The sequence below is a fragment of the Artemia sp. Qi Xiang Cuo genome, chromosome 3 (genome assembly GCF_049724085.1).
Source record: "Artemia sp. Qi Xiang Cuo chromosome 3, ASM4972408v1, whole genome shotgun sequence".
Classification (NCBI taxonomy): Eukaryota; Metazoa; Arthropoda; class Branchiopoda; order Anostraca; family Artemiidae; genus Artemia; species Artemia sp. Qi Xiang Cuo.
The window spans coordinates 23,375,826-23,400,111 of NC_142796.1; the positions used below are offsets into that span (position 1 = coordinate 23,375,826).

General features: G+C 34.9%; 1 protein-coding gene across 1 annotated transcript in view; it reads left to right on the forward strand.

Annotated features, from left to right (window-relative positions):
- The window catches only part of Cul3 (cullin 3), a 200,815-nt gene that overhangs the window by 67,590 nt on the left and 108,939 nt on the right, over positions 1-24,286 (forward strand). Inside the window, exons 7-11 of the mRNA XM_089086847.1 lie at positions 6,028-6,225; positions 8,828-9,004; positions 11,949-12,119; positions 14,548-14,777; positions 21,503-21,716. Of these exons, the coding sequence (XP_088942973.1) occupies positions 6,028-6,225; positions 8,828-9,004; positions 11,949-12,119; positions 14,548-14,777; positions 21,503-21,716 (990 nt within the window). The remainder of the gene's footprint in view (positions 1-6,027; positions 6,226-8,827; positions 9,005-11,948; positions 12,120-14,547; positions 14,778-21,502; positions 21,717-24,286) is intronic.

Sequence of the window (24,286 nt, forward strand, 5' to 3'; positions counted from 1 at the left end):
TCGTGCTTTCAGGAGAGTCCTCCTAAAGACTGCAAAGATTGCAGAAAGACTGCCCAAGACTACAGATTTTCAACTCATTTATTTGAATATAGAAATCTCAATTTCTATAGTGCAACTACAACCATTTTTTGCAAAATTTTGTTGAAAATATAAACAAAATTTTGTTTATATATTCGACAAAATCAAACTTCCTTTTAACATAAACTTTAAAATAATCCCTTCATTTACCCTTGTGTTAGTGTAGTGGAAGTAACCGTGCCTGCTAGTCGTGGGTTGTAGGTTCAATCCCGCACTGCGCAAGGGAATTTAATTTGATGTTGTAGTAAACAATAATTTTTTTTTATTAATTTTAATGTATAACATGATTATTATGAAAACCTCAAAAAGTTTTTTTTTTACCTTGTAATATTATATTATATTATCACCTTATATTATTATGAAACTGAATTTTCAGATTTACCCAAAATTTAAGTCACAATCAAAGACCCTAGTACTTAAAAGGAAAATCTTAATAAAAAAGCAGTCTTGCCCAATACTGTATAGATGAAAATTGGGAACATTTTAAAACTATATGATTAAAATCCCTGTCTTGATTTGCCGAGATAAGATTCCATTTCTTGTCACAGGTTCTCACATGTACAGGTAATTACGCGTACAGTTTATTCAGAGGGGGGGGGGCTATAAAATAAAAAAAATATTCAATTACTTGAACAAGAAACGGCCTTGTTACTTAGACTAGATAGGAACGAGCCACATGAAAACTTTTTTCATTTTAAAGTCCTTAGTAATTCAAAGAGTCAACAGGCCCACAGGTCATAACCTTCTATAAGTAAAAAGAAACCAACGTAAAAAAAAATAGAGTAGCGAAATAATAGGTACAACAAGCAGTATATTTTGGCTTTTTGGGTTATGATGAGAGAAAGGTTGAGATGGCTAGGGTAGGTTCTGCGGATGAAGGATGACATGTTGCTAAAGATTGTCCTTTTAACGAACCATACAGGGCTAAACGGAAAGCAGGTCGTCCGTGGTTGGGGTGGAAGGACCCCAACCCAACTTTAGATAAGGTTCATTTAATTGAAAAGTGGAAATTTTTTTTCCTTTTTAAAAGTCAATAGTGATAGAGGAAAACTAGCCCCCCCCCCTCCAATACCCCTCTCGTCCCCAAACGCATCTGATTAAGATTGTGAGATAGCGATTTTGTTCAAAATAGTCTAAAGAACAAATAACAATGCCTGACACAACCCACCAGAGCTCCGGCAAAAGGGTTGTAAGCTATACCCTGGGGATATATAAGGTTATTATGGAATGAGTGGCCGTCTAAACTTCCGATGGGGCTCGTTTGATTTGACATTGGAAGTTATACGGGCGTATCAGCAACATTTTTAGGACGGCTTATCGCGTCAAGAGGTAAATTTTGGGGCATCATGAGTGGGATAGTGCGATGTTCAACTGACCAAAAGGCAACATGTACTTGCTACTACTTCTATCATACTGATCCTATTACTGTTACTACTACTAATAATAATACACCATTACTGCTACTTCTGTTCCTATTAGTACAACTACTACTATGGTACTAGTACAATTAAGGCTATGAGGGCACATCAGCAATATTTTTGGAATGGCTTACCATATCAAGGTGAAAATTTCGGGGCATCATGAGGGAGATCTTAAACTGACAAAAAGGCTACAAGTACATGCAACAACTGTTATCAATACTGCTGCTATTACTGTTACTATTACCACTAATAAGATACTATTTAAGAAGTTGTTGCTTTTGTTGTTATTTTTTAGTATGTTTTCTTTTTGTTTCCTCTTTTCGCAGTTTTGTATGCTCTGTCATTGTACATTTACTGTATACGACGGGTTTTCAATATATTATTATTATTAATACTAATACTGCTACTACTTCTCCTACTATCACCATGACTACTGTGATTCTAGTAGCATGAAGGCTAAGTTTATGAAGGTAAAATTTGAGAGAATACTGAGGGCAAATTTGAACTAAATCAAAAGAGATTATGTGCATTTAGATAGTCAAAAGAGTGTATCTCAAGAATTGATTTGTGTATTAAGTTCGAACTCTCAGAGAATGCTTAAAGGGGATGGTCGATTGACCAAAAGGCAATACGTGCACGCTACTACTAATACTTCTACCACTGCTACAATTATTAGTTATACTACTACTGTTACTCAAACTACTATTTCTATTGCAACTACTTGTAAGGCTAAAGGTATTAAGATGAAAATTTCAAGAAGTATAGTGAGCATAAAGGTCATTAAAAGAACATATCGGATATGTCATAGCAATGGCTAATTGTCTTAAGTTGAAACTTCCCGGACTTGATGAGGGGGATGTTCAACTGATTTAAAGCCAAATGATGGAGAGCAGATGATGGACCAAAAGACCAAAGACCAAAAATGGACCAAAAGACCAAATGATGGATGCAATAAAAGCCGCTTTGGGCCATGGCAAAAAAAGAAGATTTTTTTTTTTTTTTGCCACATGTGGATGTCCAAGAAGCAAATGATGAAAGTTTTGTGGTAATAAAAACAATATGGAAATTCCAAAAAATAGCTTGAAAAGCCTCGACAGTGGTGTCGGATTCGAAATGAAGATTGAGCCATTGACATTGCCATTGTCGAAAACTTATATGGGAGATAAGATATTTATTTCAAAAGATTTCTATCACGAGCCCCGAAGGGCCGAATTTGAAGTAACAAAAAACAATACAAGCAAAAAATCATAAAAAAAAGCATGAAAAAAACTGGCAAATAATGCCAAAACAACAATATCAGAATGACAAATCTTTTCTTAGTCAAAATTATTAAACTGAAAAAGAGGAAAGTTGAGAAAAGTTACAGCCCCCCCCCCCACCTTGAACAACAAGGAAATTAACTTTTTTTTTTGCATATGTAGCACTGATGTGTCCTTTTTTTTGTCACTGCTATCGGGGAGCTGGAAGAACAGAAAGAGCTGTTTAAGGGCTCATTTGACAGGAATTTGCAATATCTAAAAGGAAAAATGAAACTCAGAGAGGAAAGAAAATAACAAAATGAAAAATAAAATCAAAGAGGTGAAAAAACGAGGATTTTGTCAGCCAGTGGAAAACCACTAAGAAGATGAAAAAAGTAAATATTTCGACAAGGACTTCCGCCAAGTCGTCCTCAGTGCCAAACAAAAAAAAAAACAAAAAAAATCTAACCTTTCGAAGTTTACCTGACAAAGAAAAAACAGACACTAAATAAAAACCAGGCAGGAATAATGAAAAAGAATATACCAAGATGATTGAGCAAGAATCTTTTGCCTTGCAATAGTTTTAGCTGGTCTACAGTTTCGGTTTTCATTAGATATGCAAATAGGTTCTTTTAAGTTACACCGGGTGAAAATATTGATTGAGTCCTTCAAAACCAAACTGTCGTAAATTGGGCTTAATGAAATATCTCCAGTATCTCTATTTATTGCTAAATTTTGGTTAATGTATTTTTTTATTTCAATTACCTCTTTAAAAGTTTGTGGTACGCCATTTATAGTTGATATTAAGGTTGCCTCGTCAAAAAGAACCAGATTGGTCGGATTTAGGAAATTATGCGAAGCCAATGCCGAATCAAAGTTTTCATTATTATTTTTTAATCTCCGGGACTTATCTATTGAAATTTTGTGCTCATGCAAACGTTCACCTAGTTGTTGATGTGCCCTACCGATGTAAAACTTCCCACATGAACACGGGATTCTGTAGACACCACTACCCAGTACAGGATCAGTTTTATCCTTTCCTGAGTTGAAAAAATGTTCATCTTTTTGTTCGGTTTTGAAAGAAACAGAGAGATTATGTCGTTTTAAAAAAATTTTTAAGTTTATCGCCAAGTTTCAGGATGTATGGTAAAGCGATGAAAGTTTTTTTCTCAATTGCCGGGGTAACTGAATCAAGGGGGACGAGCTCCCTATTTTGTGATTACGGGAACAAATTTTTAAAACTCTGTCGATTAAAGAGATTATTACCCTTCTTTTCACAGAAGGAGGGTGATGGGAAGAGAAATGTAGATATCGATCATTATGAGTTGGCTTTCTATGTTTAGAAAATTCGAGACTAGGAGTAGTTTTTATAATCAAAACATCCAAAAATGTCAGCTTATTCAAAACTCCGAGTTCCATTGTAAACCAGAGATTAGAATTAAAAGAGTTAAAATGTGCCAAAAAATCTCCCAGAGAGTCTAGTCAATGTCCCCAAACAGAAAGGATATCATCAACGAAACAAAACCAGATAGAGGGTTTTAAGTGGAAACTATTCAAAGCAGACTGTTCTATGAAATCCATGTAAAAATTTGCCAAATAGAAGATATATATATATCTTTCATTCAGGTTTTTAAACTCACAACCAAGTTTTCAAAACTCACATTCAAGCTTTCAAACTATTTCAAACTCATTAAGAAGTACCATAAAAAAGAGAAAAAAGAGGTTGGAGGAGTGTTGCTGGTTTATTTGTCTTGGGTCTATGTCGCTGAAAATAAACAATTATCACATGTTTCTCTTTCGTAAATTAATTTTTTTTTTCACTTTTTATATTTGAATCTCAACAGGCTTTACTAATTATACATTATTTATTTTGAGCTTTCAAAATGTTAATGCCTGAAACTTTAAAAATAAAATAATTTGCAGCTAAATAAGGGGGGGGGGGTAATTTTTTGGATGTTTAATATACAATTTGTGCTCCCTTTTAATTAATTGTTTTATTAAAACTGGGAAATATGATGCATTTGAGAAGTACAGTCCATAAAAAAGAGGTCTCGTTAGATTTTGCTGAGTGTTTCAAAATGTCTCAAATTACACCTCTAGCCAAGAAATGCGTTGTTTTCAGATTTCCTCTGTTTGTCATTATGCTAACAGTGATGCCTGCCGGACGACAGGAATGCCAAAAAGAAAAAGTAGTGTATAATGTTTTGCGGAGACTGGAGAAAAATCGTTTTACCTTCCCTCTGCAAAAAAAAATCGAAAGTATCATCCTGACTTCAGTTATACAAACTATGACTATAGTTAACTTTTACTAGGACTATAGTTGTACAACTGTAACTATAAAAAAAAAACATAGTCATTTATAAAGAGAAAAGATTTTTATTTAGTTTTACACCTTTAGTGAATTAATATATACAAATATACAGATTTTCTCTAGAGCTATAGAAACTTGCCAGTTCTATAACGTCAAGTCTGTGTGTTGAATTTCAGGTGCTGCCGACTTTCAGCAATTATATACGCCGGGTGTCGTTTGCTAAAGGAGGTGAAACTGTTCTATGTGTTGCAGGGACAGTGTCGCGCATGGTAGAACTGTGTCACATGTGGCGGAACCCTGCAGCACACGTAGCCCTCCAAGATATACTCCAGGTGGTGGGAAGTGGCTGACCCCTTGGCTTTTTTTGCATATGTTTGTTGTAGGCAAGTTTGACATAATATCCAAGATATAGTTTCTTTGGATGATAGGAGGTGGTTTGAAAACTGATTTAATTCTTATCAAACCGTCAAAAATTGTTTCAAAAATTTAAACCTTTAATTACACCATTTATTATGTCTTCAATGTGATAAGCTGTATGTATTCCGAAAGCTAAGATGAAGCAATAAAAAGTATTTTCCTCCATTTAAAATTTCTAATAGTTTTATCTAATGGGATGTGGGTTTGAGCTTTGTCGCAAAATATGGAGTCAGTCGGGTGACGGAAAATGGATTTGAAATAATCCACCAGTCATCAGATTTGAAAAGTGAGCCAGGGACAGCATGGCGGCAACACCCAGAAAAATCCAAGGCATTCTGATTTTACTCTGATAATTGTTATGTTGCACGAAGGTGGGAACCTGGGGCAGTAGCTTTGACATCGGTGCTCTTCAAGGGACACAGAATAGCAAATATTTATTCCTTTATACATTCTTAACAACTACATACTTTGGCGACATAAATTATATAACTAGCCATATTTTTTTTTCAAAAAAATGCCCGGTTTTAGCTTTTGTTTAAAATTGTATTTAATTCTCTTGCAGATGGAGAACTCAGGAGTTGTTCATATGCTGAAAGAAAACAAATTTGGCGATTTAAAATGCATCTATAAGCTTTTGAGTAGGGTAAGTGACGGGATATCAACAATGTCTGAATGCATGTCGAGATACTTGCGTGAAATTGGAACTGCGATTGTAAATAGTGCCAGTGGAGATGAAGCAAATCCGATTAATTATATTCAGGTACTGATATTTGATTTTAATTTTTATTATTTGATTTTATTGTATTAATTTTATTCATTAATATGATTATTAATTAATAATTACCTTTTATTAATTTTATTTTATTAAAATTTTCAATTTAATTGTAATTTAATTTTGTTTAATTTTATATAATAATTATAGAAGGTTTTGAATTTATAATATTGTGCAGTTTTATAGAGGGCCGAGGAAGGGAACTTTTTCTAGGGTGTAAAATTATCTTTGGATTAGAAATTAGTGGGATTGAATTTGCCCTGGGTGAATTTTATGAAGGCTCAATCTTCCGTGGGCTGAGTTTTTTGAGTTTGTGAGTTTTTTGGTTCCGTCTGTCAAATTTTTGGGCCGAGATTTTGCTCCATACCACTTTAATATAAAATCAGCTTTGCCTTTCCGTTGCCGATATTGTTATGACAGCCATAATAGATGTAGGCTCAATAATTTTCTAGGTCACACTCCATGTCCTTTTACAATTGACGTGAATTGTCCTTTTACAATTGAGTGGGGCCATGCTCCAATAAGACACTTCTAAAAAACCTGATGCAACCCTGAGTGACGAATTTTGTTATTAAATTTTTATATGTATTCTCCTTAAGGAAGCTTAAAAGGCCATTAACTTGGTATCTATTTTTGGGTTGTCCTCTACGTTTTTTTTTACATTTATGCAAAATATTTTCTAAACACAACACTTTTTATAGGTTCCACTGTAACTGAACCCTCGTGTACCTGAATCCCTTGCTACTAGACCCTCGTGCATCTGAACCAAGGTGAAACTGAGGTTCCATGTAACTGAACCCTCGTAAACTTTGCAAATGAACCCTTGTGCAACTCAATTCCGTGCAACTGAACCCTCGTCAAACTCAACACCCGTTTAACTGAACCTTCGTGCAATTGAACCCTCATGCAACTTAAACCCGTTTCATTGAGCCCTCGTGCAACGGAACCCTGGAGCAATTCAACCCTCTTTCAACCTTTATCAGAACTTTTCATCCCCATGGCCCAAACACACTTGAAGGTCAGGGCTGCAGCAGTAGCTGTACCCTACTACAGAGAAGGCCCAGAGTACCCGAAATCTTAAAGACACATTAAAGAAAAAACAATTTCTTAAACCATATTGGCCTGACATCACATAAAGAAAGAAAAACGAGCAAAAATGGGGTTTTTATAGGCCGAATGAAAATACTGAAAAAACACAACACACCAAATATTTTGAGAGGACAAACGCCTCTCTTCTTCAGCACGAAACGAAATAATGTATCCAAGGAAAGTGCGGAAGAAAAAAACAACAAAAAACAAATGCGGAAAGTTAATGTAAAAAGAACCAAAAAACCAAAAACTTGAAATATGAATAAAATTCAATAAAGCCAAAAATTAAAAGAATTAAAACCAAATACCTAACAACCACAAAAGTGAGTTATTCGCCAATATCCGTGATTTGCACAAAATTCAAAAAATTATGAACTGCCATCGACGGATACTAGCGAACAACTGCATTGTTTGGATACTAGCGAACAACTGCGTTGAAGCGTTTTCGTTGGCTGTCAGTGACAGGAGATAGTTGCAATCATGGCTCTGCCGGCTCTTTGTCTTTGGTACTAACTAATTAAGCTTGTCCAAATGGGTAATATAAGTTAGAAGCTCCGAACGAGGCGAGAAGCATATTTTGAGCTTTTAATCAGTTCTAGTTCAAACTTATTCTTAGGCCTTGGGTTGAGTTCACTAAAACAAGGCTTAATCTAAATATGGGTGAGTTACATAAGAGTTAAGTCAAAAGAGGGTTGATAAAAACGGGGGTCCAGTTGAACGAGAGTTTAATTAATTGGGGTTGAGTTTTACTCAGTCAAACGAGGTTTTAGTTAAATGGGGTTGAGTTGCTCGTGGGCAGAATTGCACGGGGCCCAGTGAAACTTGGGTTCAGTTGCACGAGGGTTTAGTCAAATAGGGTTGAGTTGCCCAGGGGTTTAGTTCCATGAGGGTTCAGTTAAAAAGGGTTGAGTTGCACGTGAGTCCAGTTATACGGGGGTTCAGTTGCACAAGGATTCATTTAAATGGGGTTGAGCTGCACGGAAGCTCAGCTTCATGAGTTCAGTTACGCCCATAACCCTTTTATGCAATGTATAACGTCATTGCAACACTATCATGTTTTTGTGCTCTTTGAATGTATTTGAATGTGACGCCATTTACATAAAAATGTTTTTTTTTTTTTTTTTTTATTAAAGGCTCTAAGTAAAGTCAGCCGAAAGGTGGACATCCTGCCCATGACCCACTAAAATATTGTTATGCCCCACCGGTGGGGTATGAGCCCCCCGTTGGGAATCACGGGTCTAAATAAAGAGCAAAGATCTTCTTCCTTATGTGTTGACACGATCATATCTGAAGAGAATGAAAGATTACCCCCCCCCTCTTCAAACTGTATGGCCTTATTAATTAATATATAATTTATAATTAATAATTTATTTGTAAATTATTGGTCTATTAGTATATTTATTTATTAGTATAATTTATTATGGTAAAGTTTAAAATTTCGATAAGACTGATTTACTTTATCGTTTCCATTTTAACATTTTATCTTACTGTTTGTTTTCAGAGCCTGATTGATTTGAAGGATCGTTTTGATGAATTCCTGAAGCAGTCATTTAATAACGATAAAATCTTGAAGCAAAAGATATCCTCCGACTTTGAAAGTTTCTTCAATGAAAATTCCAAGTCTCCCGAGTTTCTTTCACTGTTTATCGATGACAAGCTCAAAAAGGGAGTAAAAGGGGTAAGTATGTACTCCCCATGAAATTGGGATAAATATTCAAGTTGGTTTTTAAAATTTGACACTTGATTACGTTTATAACTGTACAGGAGAGAATAAAAATGAGAAGGAACATAAAAAGAATTCAAATGTTTTAATAATAGAAGAATCCAAAACTGGAAAGAACGGCTTTCTTTTTTTATACCAAAGATAATATACACTTGGCTAAGGGTGCACCCCCACATAATTGTCCAGCTTAAAGAAATAAATACTTGACAACTGAACAACTGTTTAAACAGGACATAATTGTCCAGTTTAAACAGCCAAAAAATACACAAACAGCGTAATATCCCTAGAGCAGTTTAGTACACATATAACAGTTTTCTGAGGGGGGGGGTCACAATTTGTCAGAGGATTTCTCCCAACCCAGTAACCCTCTCTTATGTATTAAATCCTCTGATTACAACCCTTCTCCTCTTGCTTACATGCCAGTATGTCGATGGTAATAACAATAACAGTAATACATCGAAACTATATAATGAAACCGGAAATGTGTTGAGTCAATGATGTTGTTTTTGGAATATGACTCAACACTTGAGGACTAGGAGGATGAGGAGTAGGACTGGGCCTTTGTTTGTAGGACTGGACCTTTGTCAAAGCGCCTTTGTTTGGTACTGTATATCCGTATCGCATGCTCTCCCTTAGGCTAGTCGTTGACGGTCCTCTGTTTATTCGTTCAATGGAACTTACACCAGATATATGCTGCCTAGAGGTAAAAATGTTTAAAAAACTAGTGGGATATGGGTTCACATCTTGACATACATGACTGCACGAGAAGTATTGTGAAAAGGATATAACTTGACAAATTGAATATATAAATTAAAATGTTTTTGTTGGTAGAGTAACTTCATGTATTTATTTGGTGTGTAGATTTAAATAAGGTGCAGTGCCTCATGATAAGGATTGACCGACGCAAGGATCAAGTAGTTAGGAAGTGTTTTTAATCCGATAGAATACAATAAGAGAATTGAATTGGTGAAGCAAAACTAATGGAGAACATTAAGTTCCAAATGTCACGAGTAGTAAAAGGGATTGCAGTAAAAGACAGTAATGAAACGGAAACGTGGGGAAGTGGCCTGCCTTATTAAGGTTCAAAAATACGTGAAAGGGCTTTACAGTAAAGGGCTACAAGGAAGGGCTATAGAGAAGGATAACAACCTAAAATAGAACCTTTTCCTCGTTCCTCTATTGCTTGTTTTCTAGAACTTGTTTCTTTATTGCAACCACATCCTTAACCCAGGGCTGTCAATTCAGGCAAATGTGGGTGGGGGCAAGGATTTTTTTAAGATGACGATTCAAACATTCAAAACAGGGGTGGGGGCAGTTCCCACCTCTCCTCCAATAATTTGGAGAAAAAGCTATTATGTAACCCATACCGCTAGACTCTCGGATGTAGACCCCTCTTGCCCCTCCAATAAAAATGCTGGAGCTGAAACCCCTGCTGATACTTATGTAGAATATCCAAACTATGTTTATGACTTTCCCCAAACTGTTATACCTCAGCACTATAATTTATAAATTTAGGTGTCAGTTGCAGAGCCAAATCTGACATGCGGCTGTGGAGGGGCAAGAAAATTTAAATTTGTAAGTTCATCAAAGGGTATGGTTCATCATACCGTTTGGTTCATCAAAGGGTAATTTTAATTATAAACGATAATTTTGTCAGAGTTAGGTATGGTTCAGAAGCGTGGGTGCCCCAAAAAACGGAGGAGGATCTGCTAGATGTTTTCTAGAGAAATGGCCTACTGATTGTTTTGGACACCCGACTGAATGACCGTATTTCAAGCTGTAAGCTGTACGAAAAATATGGGCCAATCCCACTTTCTAGGGGTATAATGAGAGAAAGGTTGAGATGGCTAGAACACGTTCTGCGGATGAAGGGTGACAGATTGCCCGAGATCGTCATTGTCGGGCAACCATCTAGGGCCAAACGAAAAGCAGGTCGCCCCTGAATGGAGTGTGAGGATATCGTTAGGAAAGATTTAAGGAAAATAAGAGCTTCGTGGGAGGGTTTAATTCCAAAACTGATCGATTGACATTGTTAGATAATACGAAGTGATCTTAAGATAATCCATACGATGTACAAAAATAGTGTATAGTCAGTTCCGCAAAGTTTTTATATCAACTTTCTGGCTGTAAAAGCCTTAAAGTCAATCAGAATTCTGTCGAGACTAATGATGTCAGTGATCTCAATTGAGGGCATGTGCTTCCCCTCAATTTTTTTGCCCTCTCCCTTCTACCTGGATTCTGAAAAACACCTTTATTGTATTTTCAATGAACAAAACCGGAATTGTTCCTCCCCCTAGATCAAAAACATACATTTTGCCCCCTCCCTCTAATTTTTGTGAATTAATGTCACTGAATGACGTAGTTTCGGGATTAAGCCCTGTTAGTGACGTATGTATTATTCGGGGCGTATACAAAATATGGCAGGCCGAAAAGGAATCGAAAAAGACAGGAATTCTTTGTCTCTTTCTGTATTTACTTATTTCTTTCTCTTTCTGTGTCTCTTTTCATGGTGTTTGGGAGAGTTCTAATTGGTTTTATTTTACAAAGAATATGGTTTGGTGAAGATTTTTGCGGGTTCGTAAAGATTTCTTTTTGGTAATACAGGACGTAAAACTGTTGTTGGTAGCTTATAAAATAAATGCGTATGAAAATTTTTTCTCAGTCTTTAATGGTTTTCCCTAACTCTTATTAAGTAAATAGTGCCAGACACACCTCTAAAAATATGGCTAGTGGAAGAAGACCCATAAGATAAGGAGTTTATTCAATTATTTTCGAAAGGTCAGTTATTATTTTGAAAAAAGTCAATCGTTTTTTCCAGGATAGCTACGTTGAACCATATTTTTAATGAGCAAAAAATTACCAATGGGCTGTATTAAAAGTTTCCCCTTTTCTCTTCCAGCTAACAGAACAGGAAATTGAAATCATATTGGACAAAACAATGGTTCTCTTTAGATATTTACAGGAAAAGGACATGTTTGAGAGATATTACAAACAGCATTTAGCTAAGCGTTTGCTGCTCAACAAATCCCTTAGTTATGATAGTGAAAAAGGGATGATCTCGAAGTTGAAGGTAAGTTACGAACAGTGCTAGATGTGTTTTCGTAAGCCAATCATGTTCTTTTTATACTCGTCTCTACGCATTATTTTGGTACATGTTATATTTAAGTATGCATTTTACATGTCAAATTTTAACCCTTTAAAAAAAATGCAAAATCTGATTTTTGTGTGAAATATTAAGCCAATAAAGAGAATGAAAATTTTTGAGCTAAATTGTTGTTTTACAACTGTTCTCTAGAACGACAAATGCGTGACGTTGTCATTATATATGCTATCATTAAACGTAATAAACAAGGCATTTTCCTATTCAGACTATGATTAAAAATTGACTTTAGTTCTACTCTTTGCTTGAATTAATTAAGTTATATTAAAAACCTTCTGTTTGTTTGACCTTTGAGATGAGCTTGATAATTATGACAATTATTAGATTATCGACGATTTTTATCGGTATATAATGAAAAATAATCAGTAATGAAAGTTGTTTTCCGACATGGAGTTTAATTCCTCATACATATAGCGAAGAATATGAAGAACTTATAAGAATAAAAATTAGCGCTAGTTTCGACAAAAAAATCTCACCAACACCATCTAGTATATATTGTTTATTGGCATTTTTTCAAACTTGGCAATTGTGGTTTTCACTTACTTAGCCTTTCGTGACATATTTCAATTAGAAACAGAGCTCAGACACTTATACTGCAATAATTTATACTGATTCTATTTTAAAAATAATTTGTTTTAAATACGAAAAGTTTTTAACTCCATTAATTTCCTTTCAAATGAGCCATTGAACAACTCTACGATGTTCCAGTGCCAAGCTATCTGTGGCAAAAAAAAAAAGAAAAAAAGAAGATGCTGTTTAGGTAGAATGCTGTAGTAGCTACCACTTTTCTTAATTTTCAAGCCAATATGTATCCCTTGCTGTTCAAGCCATGGGACAAAAAGTTTCCTATATAGGGGTTTCTGATAAGGCGGATCTAATGGTGTAGTTTTTGTTTTGATCTGACTCTATTTTTAGGAGTAATGGGTTATTATATTTCTTAACATGGGACGTGATCCTCTCTTACTAGGTTGCTAGCTACCGCTGGAACCCGGATACTGAAAATTTGCCGTGAGACGCCAAATGCTAGAGGGTGTTTGTGTTTTTATATCAGCGCTAGTTTTCTCTCTTGTAAGTTGCTAATGCTCTTCGACATTTAGTCTTATTTTCAAACATTGTTTTGATCTAACAACAAGTGAAAAGATTTTCATTGTCTTGATCAAGATCTAACAACAAGTGAAAATGACATCATTTTTTATACAATCCTGAAAAAGGCTTATGCCAGCTTTGCCTCTGGCTCTCCAATTGGCCAATGGCTTGATGACAACTTGATTTTAAATAAAAATCATCTCATCTGCGTGTGCTTGGGTAATATTCTTGGGTAAACTTCTTGTGAGAGTGTAATGAGAGAAGCTTTGAAAAGACTGAGATGGAGGGGGAGCGTGCGTAGCTGTGTTGGCCATAAGTGGCTTGGTGCTGCAGTTAGTTGTTAGTAGTAGTAGTGTAAGGATATCTTGTTAAAACACGAGCTAAATAAAAATGACGACACAAAATATTTAAACTTAGAATTAGGTATAAAGTTCATTTTTAAGAGATTTTAACGAGTGAATAAATATCCTAAATAAATGACGTGTTTTTATCATTCAATGGCGAGCAGGATAACTTTCCATTCCTGAATTGCAGCAGCAAGAGGATTAAAGTCAAATTAATTAGTATATGATACTAGGATTAAAATTGATTTTTGTCCAAATTAGGATGAGTTACTTCTATTCATAATTATGGACATGAGGTTTGAAAGCAAGAGTGAAGCCATCTTGAAAAATGAAATATGAGCAGGAAAGAATGTAAAGGCCATTTAAATTAGAAATTCGATTTGAAGAGCAGAATTTTGTGATCAATAGTTTGACTGAAGACATGAATTCTACATTCTTTGCTTCTGATAGTAGTTTCTTAATTAAAATTATTTTATGTTAGTAATTCTTCGCAAATTAATCCCTTAGAATAACTTTATTATTAAAATCATTAATATTATTATTCAAAATTATGTATTATTAAGTAAAATGAATATTATAAAATTATTATTAATATTATTAAAATTGTAAAAAAAATCTTATCATATGATAGCAAATCCATCCCGTAGATTAACCTTATCATTAAAAATATTAATGCTATTACGTAAGATTATATATTGTTAATTAAAATTATTATCATAAAATTATTGTTATTATTGTCAATTTTTTTATAAGAAATCTTATCTTATGATGGCTAATTCATCCCATAGAATAAACTTACTATTAAAGTTGCTATATAAAATTATTACCAATGTTATTAAGTTGTAAAAAAAGAAATCTTATCTTGTGATAAAAAATTCATCCTATAGAATAATTTTCATATTTTGTAGACTGAATGTGGCTGCCAGTTCACATCAAAACTTGAAGGAATGTTTAAGGATATGTCCGTATCAGATACACTTCAAGATGATTTCCGTCGCCATACAGCCAACTCAAGCCTATCCCTATCCGGTGTAGATTTATCAGTAAAAGTTCTTACTACAGGCTATTGGCCGACCACTCCTGGGGCGAAGGTTAACTTGCCAACTGCAGCAATGCAAGCCTTTGAGGCTTATAAGCGGTAAGCAATTTGAATCTTGTTTTAGCTGTTAGCTAATTGAGTACAACTTAATTTATTAATCATTTACTAATAAATTAATCATTTAATTTATCGAGCGTACTTGATTAGTAATCAACTATTTGAATCCGTGTACAGTGTCTAAATACGGATTACTTTCATATTCAAATTTTGTGACATTCCCCTCTTACGCCTATCAGCATTTTAGGTCATGATCGCACCTATCTATTATGTTAGTATTTTTCGGTGGTTTTCGAGTTATGCATGTTTTTCTATCAAAGAACTAGCCAAAAAGGGTTGCTTTTCAGATTTTTGGCTATGATTTTATCGCATTACCTCATTTCACACGGGCCTTTGACCATCACACGTTTGCTGTCATGGTATCATATATATGTCGCTCAAACGATTTTTGCCCCTTCGGACAACAGGGTCCATAATAACTGAAAACTAGAAACATGTTTTGAAAAAAAAACAAAAAAACTATTCGCTAAAAAAAAATGATTGCTGATCAGACATGGTATTTAGTTTTTTTTTTTGTTTTTTTGTTCAAGAAAAACAAAATATTTACTTTAATTAAGGATTTTTTTGTGGGGATGGGAGTGGGGGTCTTCCCAAACACGCTGATATGTATCCAGGCTTATTTTGAAAGTAAATCATAACTTTTATTTTTGTTTTGTTACCTTTATATGGAAATTTAATTGTTTTTGTAACCCATTTTGTTAAATAATAATTTGGAAAAAAGAATGATAGCACTGGGTAACAGCAAAAAAATCGCCAGGGGTTTCTCATCTTGTTCAGACTAATTTTAATGTTTTGAGTCCGAATATCACGTTCATTTTGCTCTATCAGGTCAACTTTTTGAGATACAATTGATGAGATATACATATGCTAATATAAGGGGTTTTGAGTTCAATCATATTTTTCTTGTAGAATATATCGAGTTACAACATTAGTTTGTTTCTCTTAAAGTATCTGCATAAGTGTATACGTGACTGCAAAGCTATTTAATTAACCCTTAGCCAATCAAATTGATTCTAAATTTCACTGCCTGACATTAACCAGCATTTTTCTGTTTCTTTCACTTGATCGATATGGCTTCGGCACAACGGTCATGCAGGAATGATCCTGACGTTTTCTGCTACACCTGCAGAGATTACACGCTGTCAGCGGACAGGGGAAACATCAAAGGATTTGTAAAGCGTGCCTGTGAGGCTTACTTTGAATTCCAACTGGGTGACCCAAATAAGTCTTGGGCACCGCACACGGTGTGCAAGACGTGTATGGAATACCTCCAGCAGTGGACAAAGGGCACGAAAACTTCACTGAATGTTGGGATTCGAATGGTTTGGAGGGAACCGTTAGACCATGCATCAGATTGTTGCTTCTCTACCATCAATACTACTGGAATCAACCAGAAGAATCAACGCAACCTTCAGTACCCCGACCTTCCATCTGCTCACCATCCAATTGTTCAATGTAAAACAATTCCTGTCCCAGCGTTCGCAGAGCTTCCCGACAGTAACGGCAAGGCCACCAGTGCAAATGAGGGAGGATATGCAGAAGAGGAGTACAAAGCACAAAATAGTCTGCAGCCCCTTTCCACAATGTGAGCTTAATGATTCGGCTCGGGATCTCAGCCTGCCGAAGACTTCCTCAGAGCTGTTGGCCTCCAGACTCAAAGAGAAAATCTTTTTGGTGAGGACCCACATATCACTTTCTTTTGTAGAACACATGAGGACTATATGGGGTACTTCTGCCAGGAGCAAAACCTTGTGTACTGCCGAGATGTCGTCAGTGCATGCTACTGTTAAAGGGGTTATGATAAGCAAAGTTGTGACATCACAAACGGGTTCGATAAGCAATGTCAGCTATATAGTAAATAAGTTAAATGGATCGTTAAATGAAAATAGGATTTTGGAATATATTTTAATGAACAAGGTTAAAAGCTGAAGTTGTGTAAGGTAAGCAGTGATTTATAATTATGATAATAATATAGGATAAAATATGAGCTGACACAATTAGTAATTTGCAGTAATTTACCATTATATACAGAGGGGGATGAGTGGAGGTATCTACTTGAAATTACCTGCATGGGACAAACCTTAGCATGTAGATCCATCCCTGAAAGTTTCATTTTCCTAACCCAACCCATTTCCAAGATAGTCAAAAGTAGCTAAAGTAGAATTTTACCCTAAAATTTTGTTAACGCTCATTCTTTATTGTTATTATGAATTATGCTTATCAATTTTGATGAAGTAAACAAAAATTAAATTTGAATATGTTGACGGTTATTTCTTGAGGGAAACGGAAAGAATCGTCTGGGATTTCTCAGCTGATGATCCGCAGAAATTTGTTGTTGTTTTTTTTTACACAAAATATCTTTTTTTTTTATTTCTGTAGCAAAAAAGTCTGACCTGATTGAGAAAAACCATGGTCATTTATAGACTCAGAGCATCAAAATTAGTCTAATTCAGCTGGAAAACCCTGGACGATTTTCAAAAAAGATTTTTTTTGCTACCCTGTGTAATTATTGCCTAGACGAAACTTAAAGGTAACTTCGTAAACTAATTTATTGAGTCGAAGGTCTGACCCACTCTCCTCTTTATCTTGAATCCCCGAGGAATTATATCTCAGCCTAGGTAGCACCGGTATGTGATTTTTTTTTTTCTTAAAAGGTAAGTAACTTTGAAAAGTTGCTATTGGCAATAAAACCAGCTGTTTATAAAGCAATAATTGCGTTGATAGTTTTCATTGATTCTTTTCTGTTTTTCTGGTTCAAGAACTGCCGTTTCTTTCTCTAATTAAGCCCCCTACTCACTAGAAAAAAAACAACAGGATCTATATTATAAACATTTTAACAAAATGAGCAATAAGCAAGTTTTTTTGCCTTTAAAAGCAATAAGGGCTTTCATCCGTGTCTTCAGTGCCAAGACAACTCCCTCCTTCTCCCAATTAAAAAAAAGTGATTCAATTTCTTCTTTATTATTAAAAAAGGAACTATAACTTTTAATTTTTTGTTCAAATAAGCCCTCTCGCAAAATTCTAGGACCTCTGGGTCATTACGATCACCCTTGGTAAAAAAAAGGGCAAATAAAAACGCATCCGTGATCTTTCTTCTGGCAAAAAATACAAAATTCCACATTTTTGCAAATAGAACCTTGAAACCTTTACAGTAAGGTTCTCTGATACAGTGAAACTGATGGTGTGATTTTCACTGAGATTCTATGACTTTTATAGGGTGTTACCCTTTTTTTGAAAATAAGGCAAATTTTCTCATGCTCTTAGCTATTGATGGATATGATTAAAGTTGATGAAACTTATATATTTGAAATCAGCATAAAAATCTGATTCTTTTGATATATCTATTGATATCAAAATTCCGTTTTTTAGAGTTTCGGTTACTATTGAGACGAGTCGCTCTTAGTATACAGTTCGTTACCACGACCTGTTCGATTCGGCTCTACACTTTTCCTGAAAGTGCGAATTGTCTTTAAGAAAAATACAATTATCACTATAGTATACAGCTTAAAGTTGGATCAACAACTGGAATCGAACCCTGGACCCCACATTGCCAAGTATCAAATCTATTGTGCTACCACTCGGTAGTCCCATCGAACACGCCAGCCAAATCTTCCTCACTTGGAAAATTCTTAACAATATCTAACAAATCATCATATTCAGAAATGTCAAGATGATCAAAGGAGTGAATATCTTTATCCTTTAATTTGGTACCATCATCAGTAACAGTGTTAGTGTAAGTAAATTCTTTTTGGGTATGAATGTATAAGTTCGTTGTGCGGTGTGGATGATCATATTCAAACAAGTTATCCAAATCCCAGCTACGTGAGCAATTTCATAACTATTGGGATCTTCTTCGTGAAGGGATCCCTCCTCAAAAGCCTCTAGATTGTCCATCTTTTTATTCGAAAGCAGTTCCAGTGTTAACGGAATTGTTCCCTGTCGTTTTAAGTGTTTCTTCAACTAGAAATACGTTCGCCGTCTTGCTTTTTTAGCTCATATACTCTTCCGAGGTCCTTCTTTGTCTTTCTTGTATCTTTTTTTGCCACTCGACTTTTCGTGTATTGTGGGATCTTCATCTACAGCGGTAAGTTTGCTACTTTTACTATCAGAACAGTTAAGCTTTAGGCTCCTCAACAGTATCCGCATTGCCTATTTAACGGTTGAATTATTATTAACGACACATTTTTTCGTCTGTTTTGATTAGTTCGTCAACTCTGCTCTATATATTTTTAAAGCCAAATATAAAGGCAGTAATTCAGAAGAAGCCGACATCTCGCCAGTTTGCTTTCTTGCTCTATCGGAGCTTTTTTGGTCTTCACACGCTGGTCTTTATGCTTTTTGCATCTTTGTTTGCCACACAACTTTTCTGATTTATTCTTTTTGGGATATTCATCTCTTTTGTCAGATATTTTTTTTTTTCAGTATTTAACTGCTCATTATAATATAACATCAAATAAAACTCATACAAATTTTTATATTCATTTTTGTTATGTTTTTACGTGTTGGACAAACATTTAGAGAGGGGGGGGTGAACCCCCCACCCTGGGTACGGCTTTGTATAAGCTGGCCTGCTTATTAATTAAACGAAAAACACTCGACAATTAAGCTACCTAAGATATGTTGAAAAACTGGTTTGCCTAATCGTTAATCCTGATGAAATATACTAAAATATGATGAAAATATACCAAAATATAATGAAAATATAATATTTATTAACAAAATTATGGAAATTACGACAAAGAATTATAGGAAACAGACCGCTCAGAACGTATTATATAAATATCTAACCTAACCAAAATACCAACTAAATATTTAATTAAAATATAGCTACATCTCAGTTATTCAGTGAGCCAAAGCTAACCGGAAAACAGTAAACCTTTTCTTCACAAATTCAACAGAGCGTAATTCTTGTGTGTGTTTTGTTTAATTACGTACATCACGTAATTATTTTAGTGCTATCACTTTTATTCTAGCCACTCTTTAAAGTAACTTATGAGGCGACTTGACAATATCCATCCTTTTTTATCAAGTGCATGATGTTATTTTAAAGGATGTCTTGTTGTTTCTATATATTGTGGTTCGTCTTAATATGACCTCATAGGAGTTGTAACCTCCGATATGTGACGTCATTCGTCATCTTTTATATGAAGATGCAGTTTTTTTTCTTCCAAAATTGCATCTTTTTACGTATCATCTTTTGTGAGTTACAACAGGCACTAGATATTTCAAATTCCTTTCAATGGAGCTATTCAACAGCTCTCTGTGCCAGTGCTATTAGTGACGAAAAAAGTAAAGAATAAAAAAGAGGAAACATCAGTGCTACCAAAAAGTGATTTTCCTTGTATTTCAAAATAGGGGGCTACTGGTATCCTTTATGGGGTTTTCGACAATGGTGATTGTGAGGGTGTACCTTTTGTTTGGATCCGTTGCTTTTTTTGTGGGGTTCCAGGCTATTTTTCGAAATTCCCACAAGTTGGTTTTCAAAATAATATTTTACTATTAAGACTAATCGAAATAATAGTTACCATTCCTGAATCAGCCCTGAATCCCAAATTGTGTCAAAACTAATTTGTTTTCAATTATTGCCTGCTAACACTATGTCTTTTATATCTTAACCATTTTTATCCTACAGACAGTAAAACTGCTATACCAAGCCTCCACCGTATATAAACTCAAAACTTTATGCCTTAAATCGTTACTCTGATTTGTCAATTGTAAGTTTTACGCTTGAAAATTGAATATTGTTCAACTTTGTAAGGGAATACATAATTGACACTGCAGTTGTACAGATCATTGATTTTATCCAACAACTTTGCCCGGGTCTAATTTAGTGGCTCCTCTAGTTTATCCTGATTCTCTAGAAATCAGGCTAATTTTACCAGGCTTGTAGCTTTTGGTGGGTAATATAAACAAATGAATTTTATATAATTGGAATCAGCATAAAAATCTAATTCTTTTGATGTATCTATTATTATCAAAATTACGTTTTTTTTACGATTGGGCCGAGTCGCTCCTTACTTACAATTATACACCACGAACTGTTTTACTATCTAATCTTATGAACAACGAGTTAGTCTACCTAAGATTAATTTTTAAAACTAATCTGATGTCTGTTGACTCTCAAACCTCCAAAAACTTGTCAGGTTCGTAACCCGTCTAATGCCAGTGGCATCTTCTAGGGGTAAATCTTGTTTTTTTTTTCTATGACACCCGTTGAGGGACAATGAGACATTTTAAGGGATCTTAGTTTGACGAGTTGTAAAGATTAAAAAGTTTTTTTTTTTTTTTTTTTTTTTTTTTTTTTTTTTTTTTTTGCGCTGAAAATTACTGTTCAAAAAGCAATGCGGCACCATTGCACTTTCTTCGTACTAAAAACGTAATTATAGCTAAAACTTTTTCCATCGTACAACTGTACAACTTAATTCACCGTTTTTGAACAGAAGGAAAAGAACATTGAACTTTTAAATCAAATATTCTCATAAAACTTACCAAAGACTAGCCGGACGGTTTCTTTTCTGCAAAATTTCTCTCTACGTGGATGATTGGTTAAATATAATCATTGACTACAATGTAATTTTCCATATTTTTATAATGAGATTATAAAAATTAAATTTTGTATCTTTTTGAAAGTCATGGTCAGTTTTAATTACAATTTGGTATTCTTCAAAATCTTTCAATTTTTGGTTAATATACCTTTTTGTTTTTAGATTTTATCTCAATAAACATAGTGGAAGGAAATTGGAACTACAACCCCAAATGGGTATGGCCGACTTAACCGCTACTTTTTATGGAAAGCAATCAACATCCGACGAGGCACCCTCCTCCTCTTTATTGGCTACTAAGAAACATACTTTAGTTGTTTCTACATACCAAATGTGTATTTTAATTCTGTTTAACACAAAGGATACGTGGACTTTTGAGGTTAGTATTTACCTTCCTAATGTTTTCCATTCGTGAAATAGAGTAACTCTAACGAGGTATATTTAAATAACGGAGAAAGTTGGTAAAGAATATAAATTATTGTGATAATGGCATAGGGCCAATTGTGGTTGAATAAATGGTCGGGAATTTTAGCCCTTATTTAAGTACAAACAAATTATTAAAGTGCTCTCAAAGTTTGGAGATAATCAAGTTGGATTCTAAAAAAGAGTGTAAATGTTATGGGATATTTATCCTTATTATTATTATTTCGCTTTGTTTTTGTTTTTTATGAACATATAAAGTTAAGATTATGTCAAGTTTTTCATACAGATATGAAAAAGTTTAATAAACCAATGTCTAAAAATATCAGATCATTGAAAAATTAAAATATCCTAAAATAAGCACAATTGTGAGCATAACCTTCATTAAGACTAATGCCGAATGTCTGACCTTGCATCGTTGAAACGTAGCATGATCTTTGCAGTTGTACACTAACCTGTTTTTGTTTATCAATTGAGGATATATATATATATATATATATATATATATATATATATATATATATATATATATATATATATATATATATATATATATATATATATATATATATATATTTGTTTATTTATTTCTTTTTGCTCGCTTATTACAAAAATGAGAAAAAAGCGGAATACCAAATACAAAAAAAACATATATATCACTAAAACTTAATTCCAACAATCACATAAACACAATCACATAAATAGTTGAGTCAGCGGTGAATCATATAGCTTGTTGAGAGATCGCAAGGAAGCTCTAAGCTCTATTACGACTACTTTAGCTGATGGATGGAACATTCCGTATATCGATGAGTTTTCCGTGTTAGAGAACCGGAGTGGAAGTCCCAGCAAAAATGTTGCGAATCGGTAATCAGTGCTCCGTATTTTTCGACGTTCGGTGAGAGACAAAATTTCCCACAAGGGTGATATATACAAAATTATGGGAGAGAAAACGGCATTGTAAAGTTTTGAAATAATAAAACGATTGAATGACCTCTGGCATTTGACTGTTTTTCCACAAGCCGAGCAAATAGGTCAACAGATTGAATCGGTCAACAGGCCTCTTGGGAATCTAAGCATCTGGCCGTAAGTGATACCAAAGTATTTCAGAGACTGGGGCTGCTGGATTCTAATACTATAGATGACGAGATTAACATCTGCTGGATTAACGCTGTTAAAAAGAATAAATTCTGTTTTTTCAATGTTGACCCGTAGTCCTACCTTTCTGTATAGGGTCACTAGGAGGTGAAGATTCTCTTGTAAACCCCTTAGCGTACTGCTTAGGAGTAACAAATCATCTGCATATGAAATAAAAGTGAGATTCACGCCCTCTATAAAAAAAATGTCCCTCGAATCAACCTAGTTACGGAATAAATTGCAGAATTGAACATAATAGGGATTAGAGCAGACCTTTGTCGAACTCTCTTAGAAAGCTAAATGGGTTCAGAAAGCTTTTTCCTATGGTGTCAAGCGATTTTTTCCCATCCCAAAACAAGACGGGTGTGCGTGGGGGAGGACAAATTATGGAGAGCTAGGATAATGTTGGTATCTACGCCTGAATCTAAGAGGCAGCACAATGCTTGCGAGTGGACGATTGAGTCAAAGGCAGCAGCAATGTCGACGCTGCAGACAAACAGTGGCTTTTTGACCTGAGATGTAGTTGTTATTATTCTCTTTAGTTTACTATGGGCGGGTCCACCGCCCAATCCTTTTCTGAATCCAAGCTGTTTGTCTCTCATCAGAGCATGTAAAATAATATGAGGCTGCAGTACTTTCTCAAATACCTAGCTGATAACCGATGAAACTGTGATAGACCTATAGATTTTTCAAAGCAGCGGACCTTTACTCCTCTTCAAAATGTTGGTTGTGTGGCCACCCCGTGGAATTTAGCAGATGCGATTCCCTGCTCGAGGCACGTTTTAAACAGTTTGGCTAAAGTCTTGTAGAGAAGCTAAGTACCATGCTTTAGGCGTCTTGAAAAAATCCTATTGAGCGCTGGAGAGTTGTTCTTTTTCAGAATTTTTGCAAATGTTTCAATGTACGACTACTATATAATAGCCACTGTGCGGCGAAGTTTTGAGATACCTGTCCACCTTCCTAGCTGAGATCTGAAAGTAGAGTCCAGGTCCTTGGGTGGCGGCGCAAACACATGCCGGTAAAAATTTACCCAACTTTCATCGGAAATGGGACTTCGCACGTCAGTGTCAGTTTTGTTTGATTGGAATTGCTTCCACAGGATGTTTGGGTCATTTTTACAATCATTTGACAATTTCTCCACTTTTTGTGCTTGTATATTCTCGACAGTACAGCTGATTTATTTTTTGGCATACCGAAACCACTGAAAAACCACCCCAGGATCTCTTCTTGATAAACTTGACAAGTGGGTTATCCGATCCTTTTTTACGAGTGTTAGGATACACTTTTGCCACTGGCACAGAGGCTGATTCTGTCAACTTCATCTGGTGTACGATTTCGGAACAAAAGATATTAAAAGGTATTCTGTCATCCCTTTGACCATGAGCAAGCAGGTGG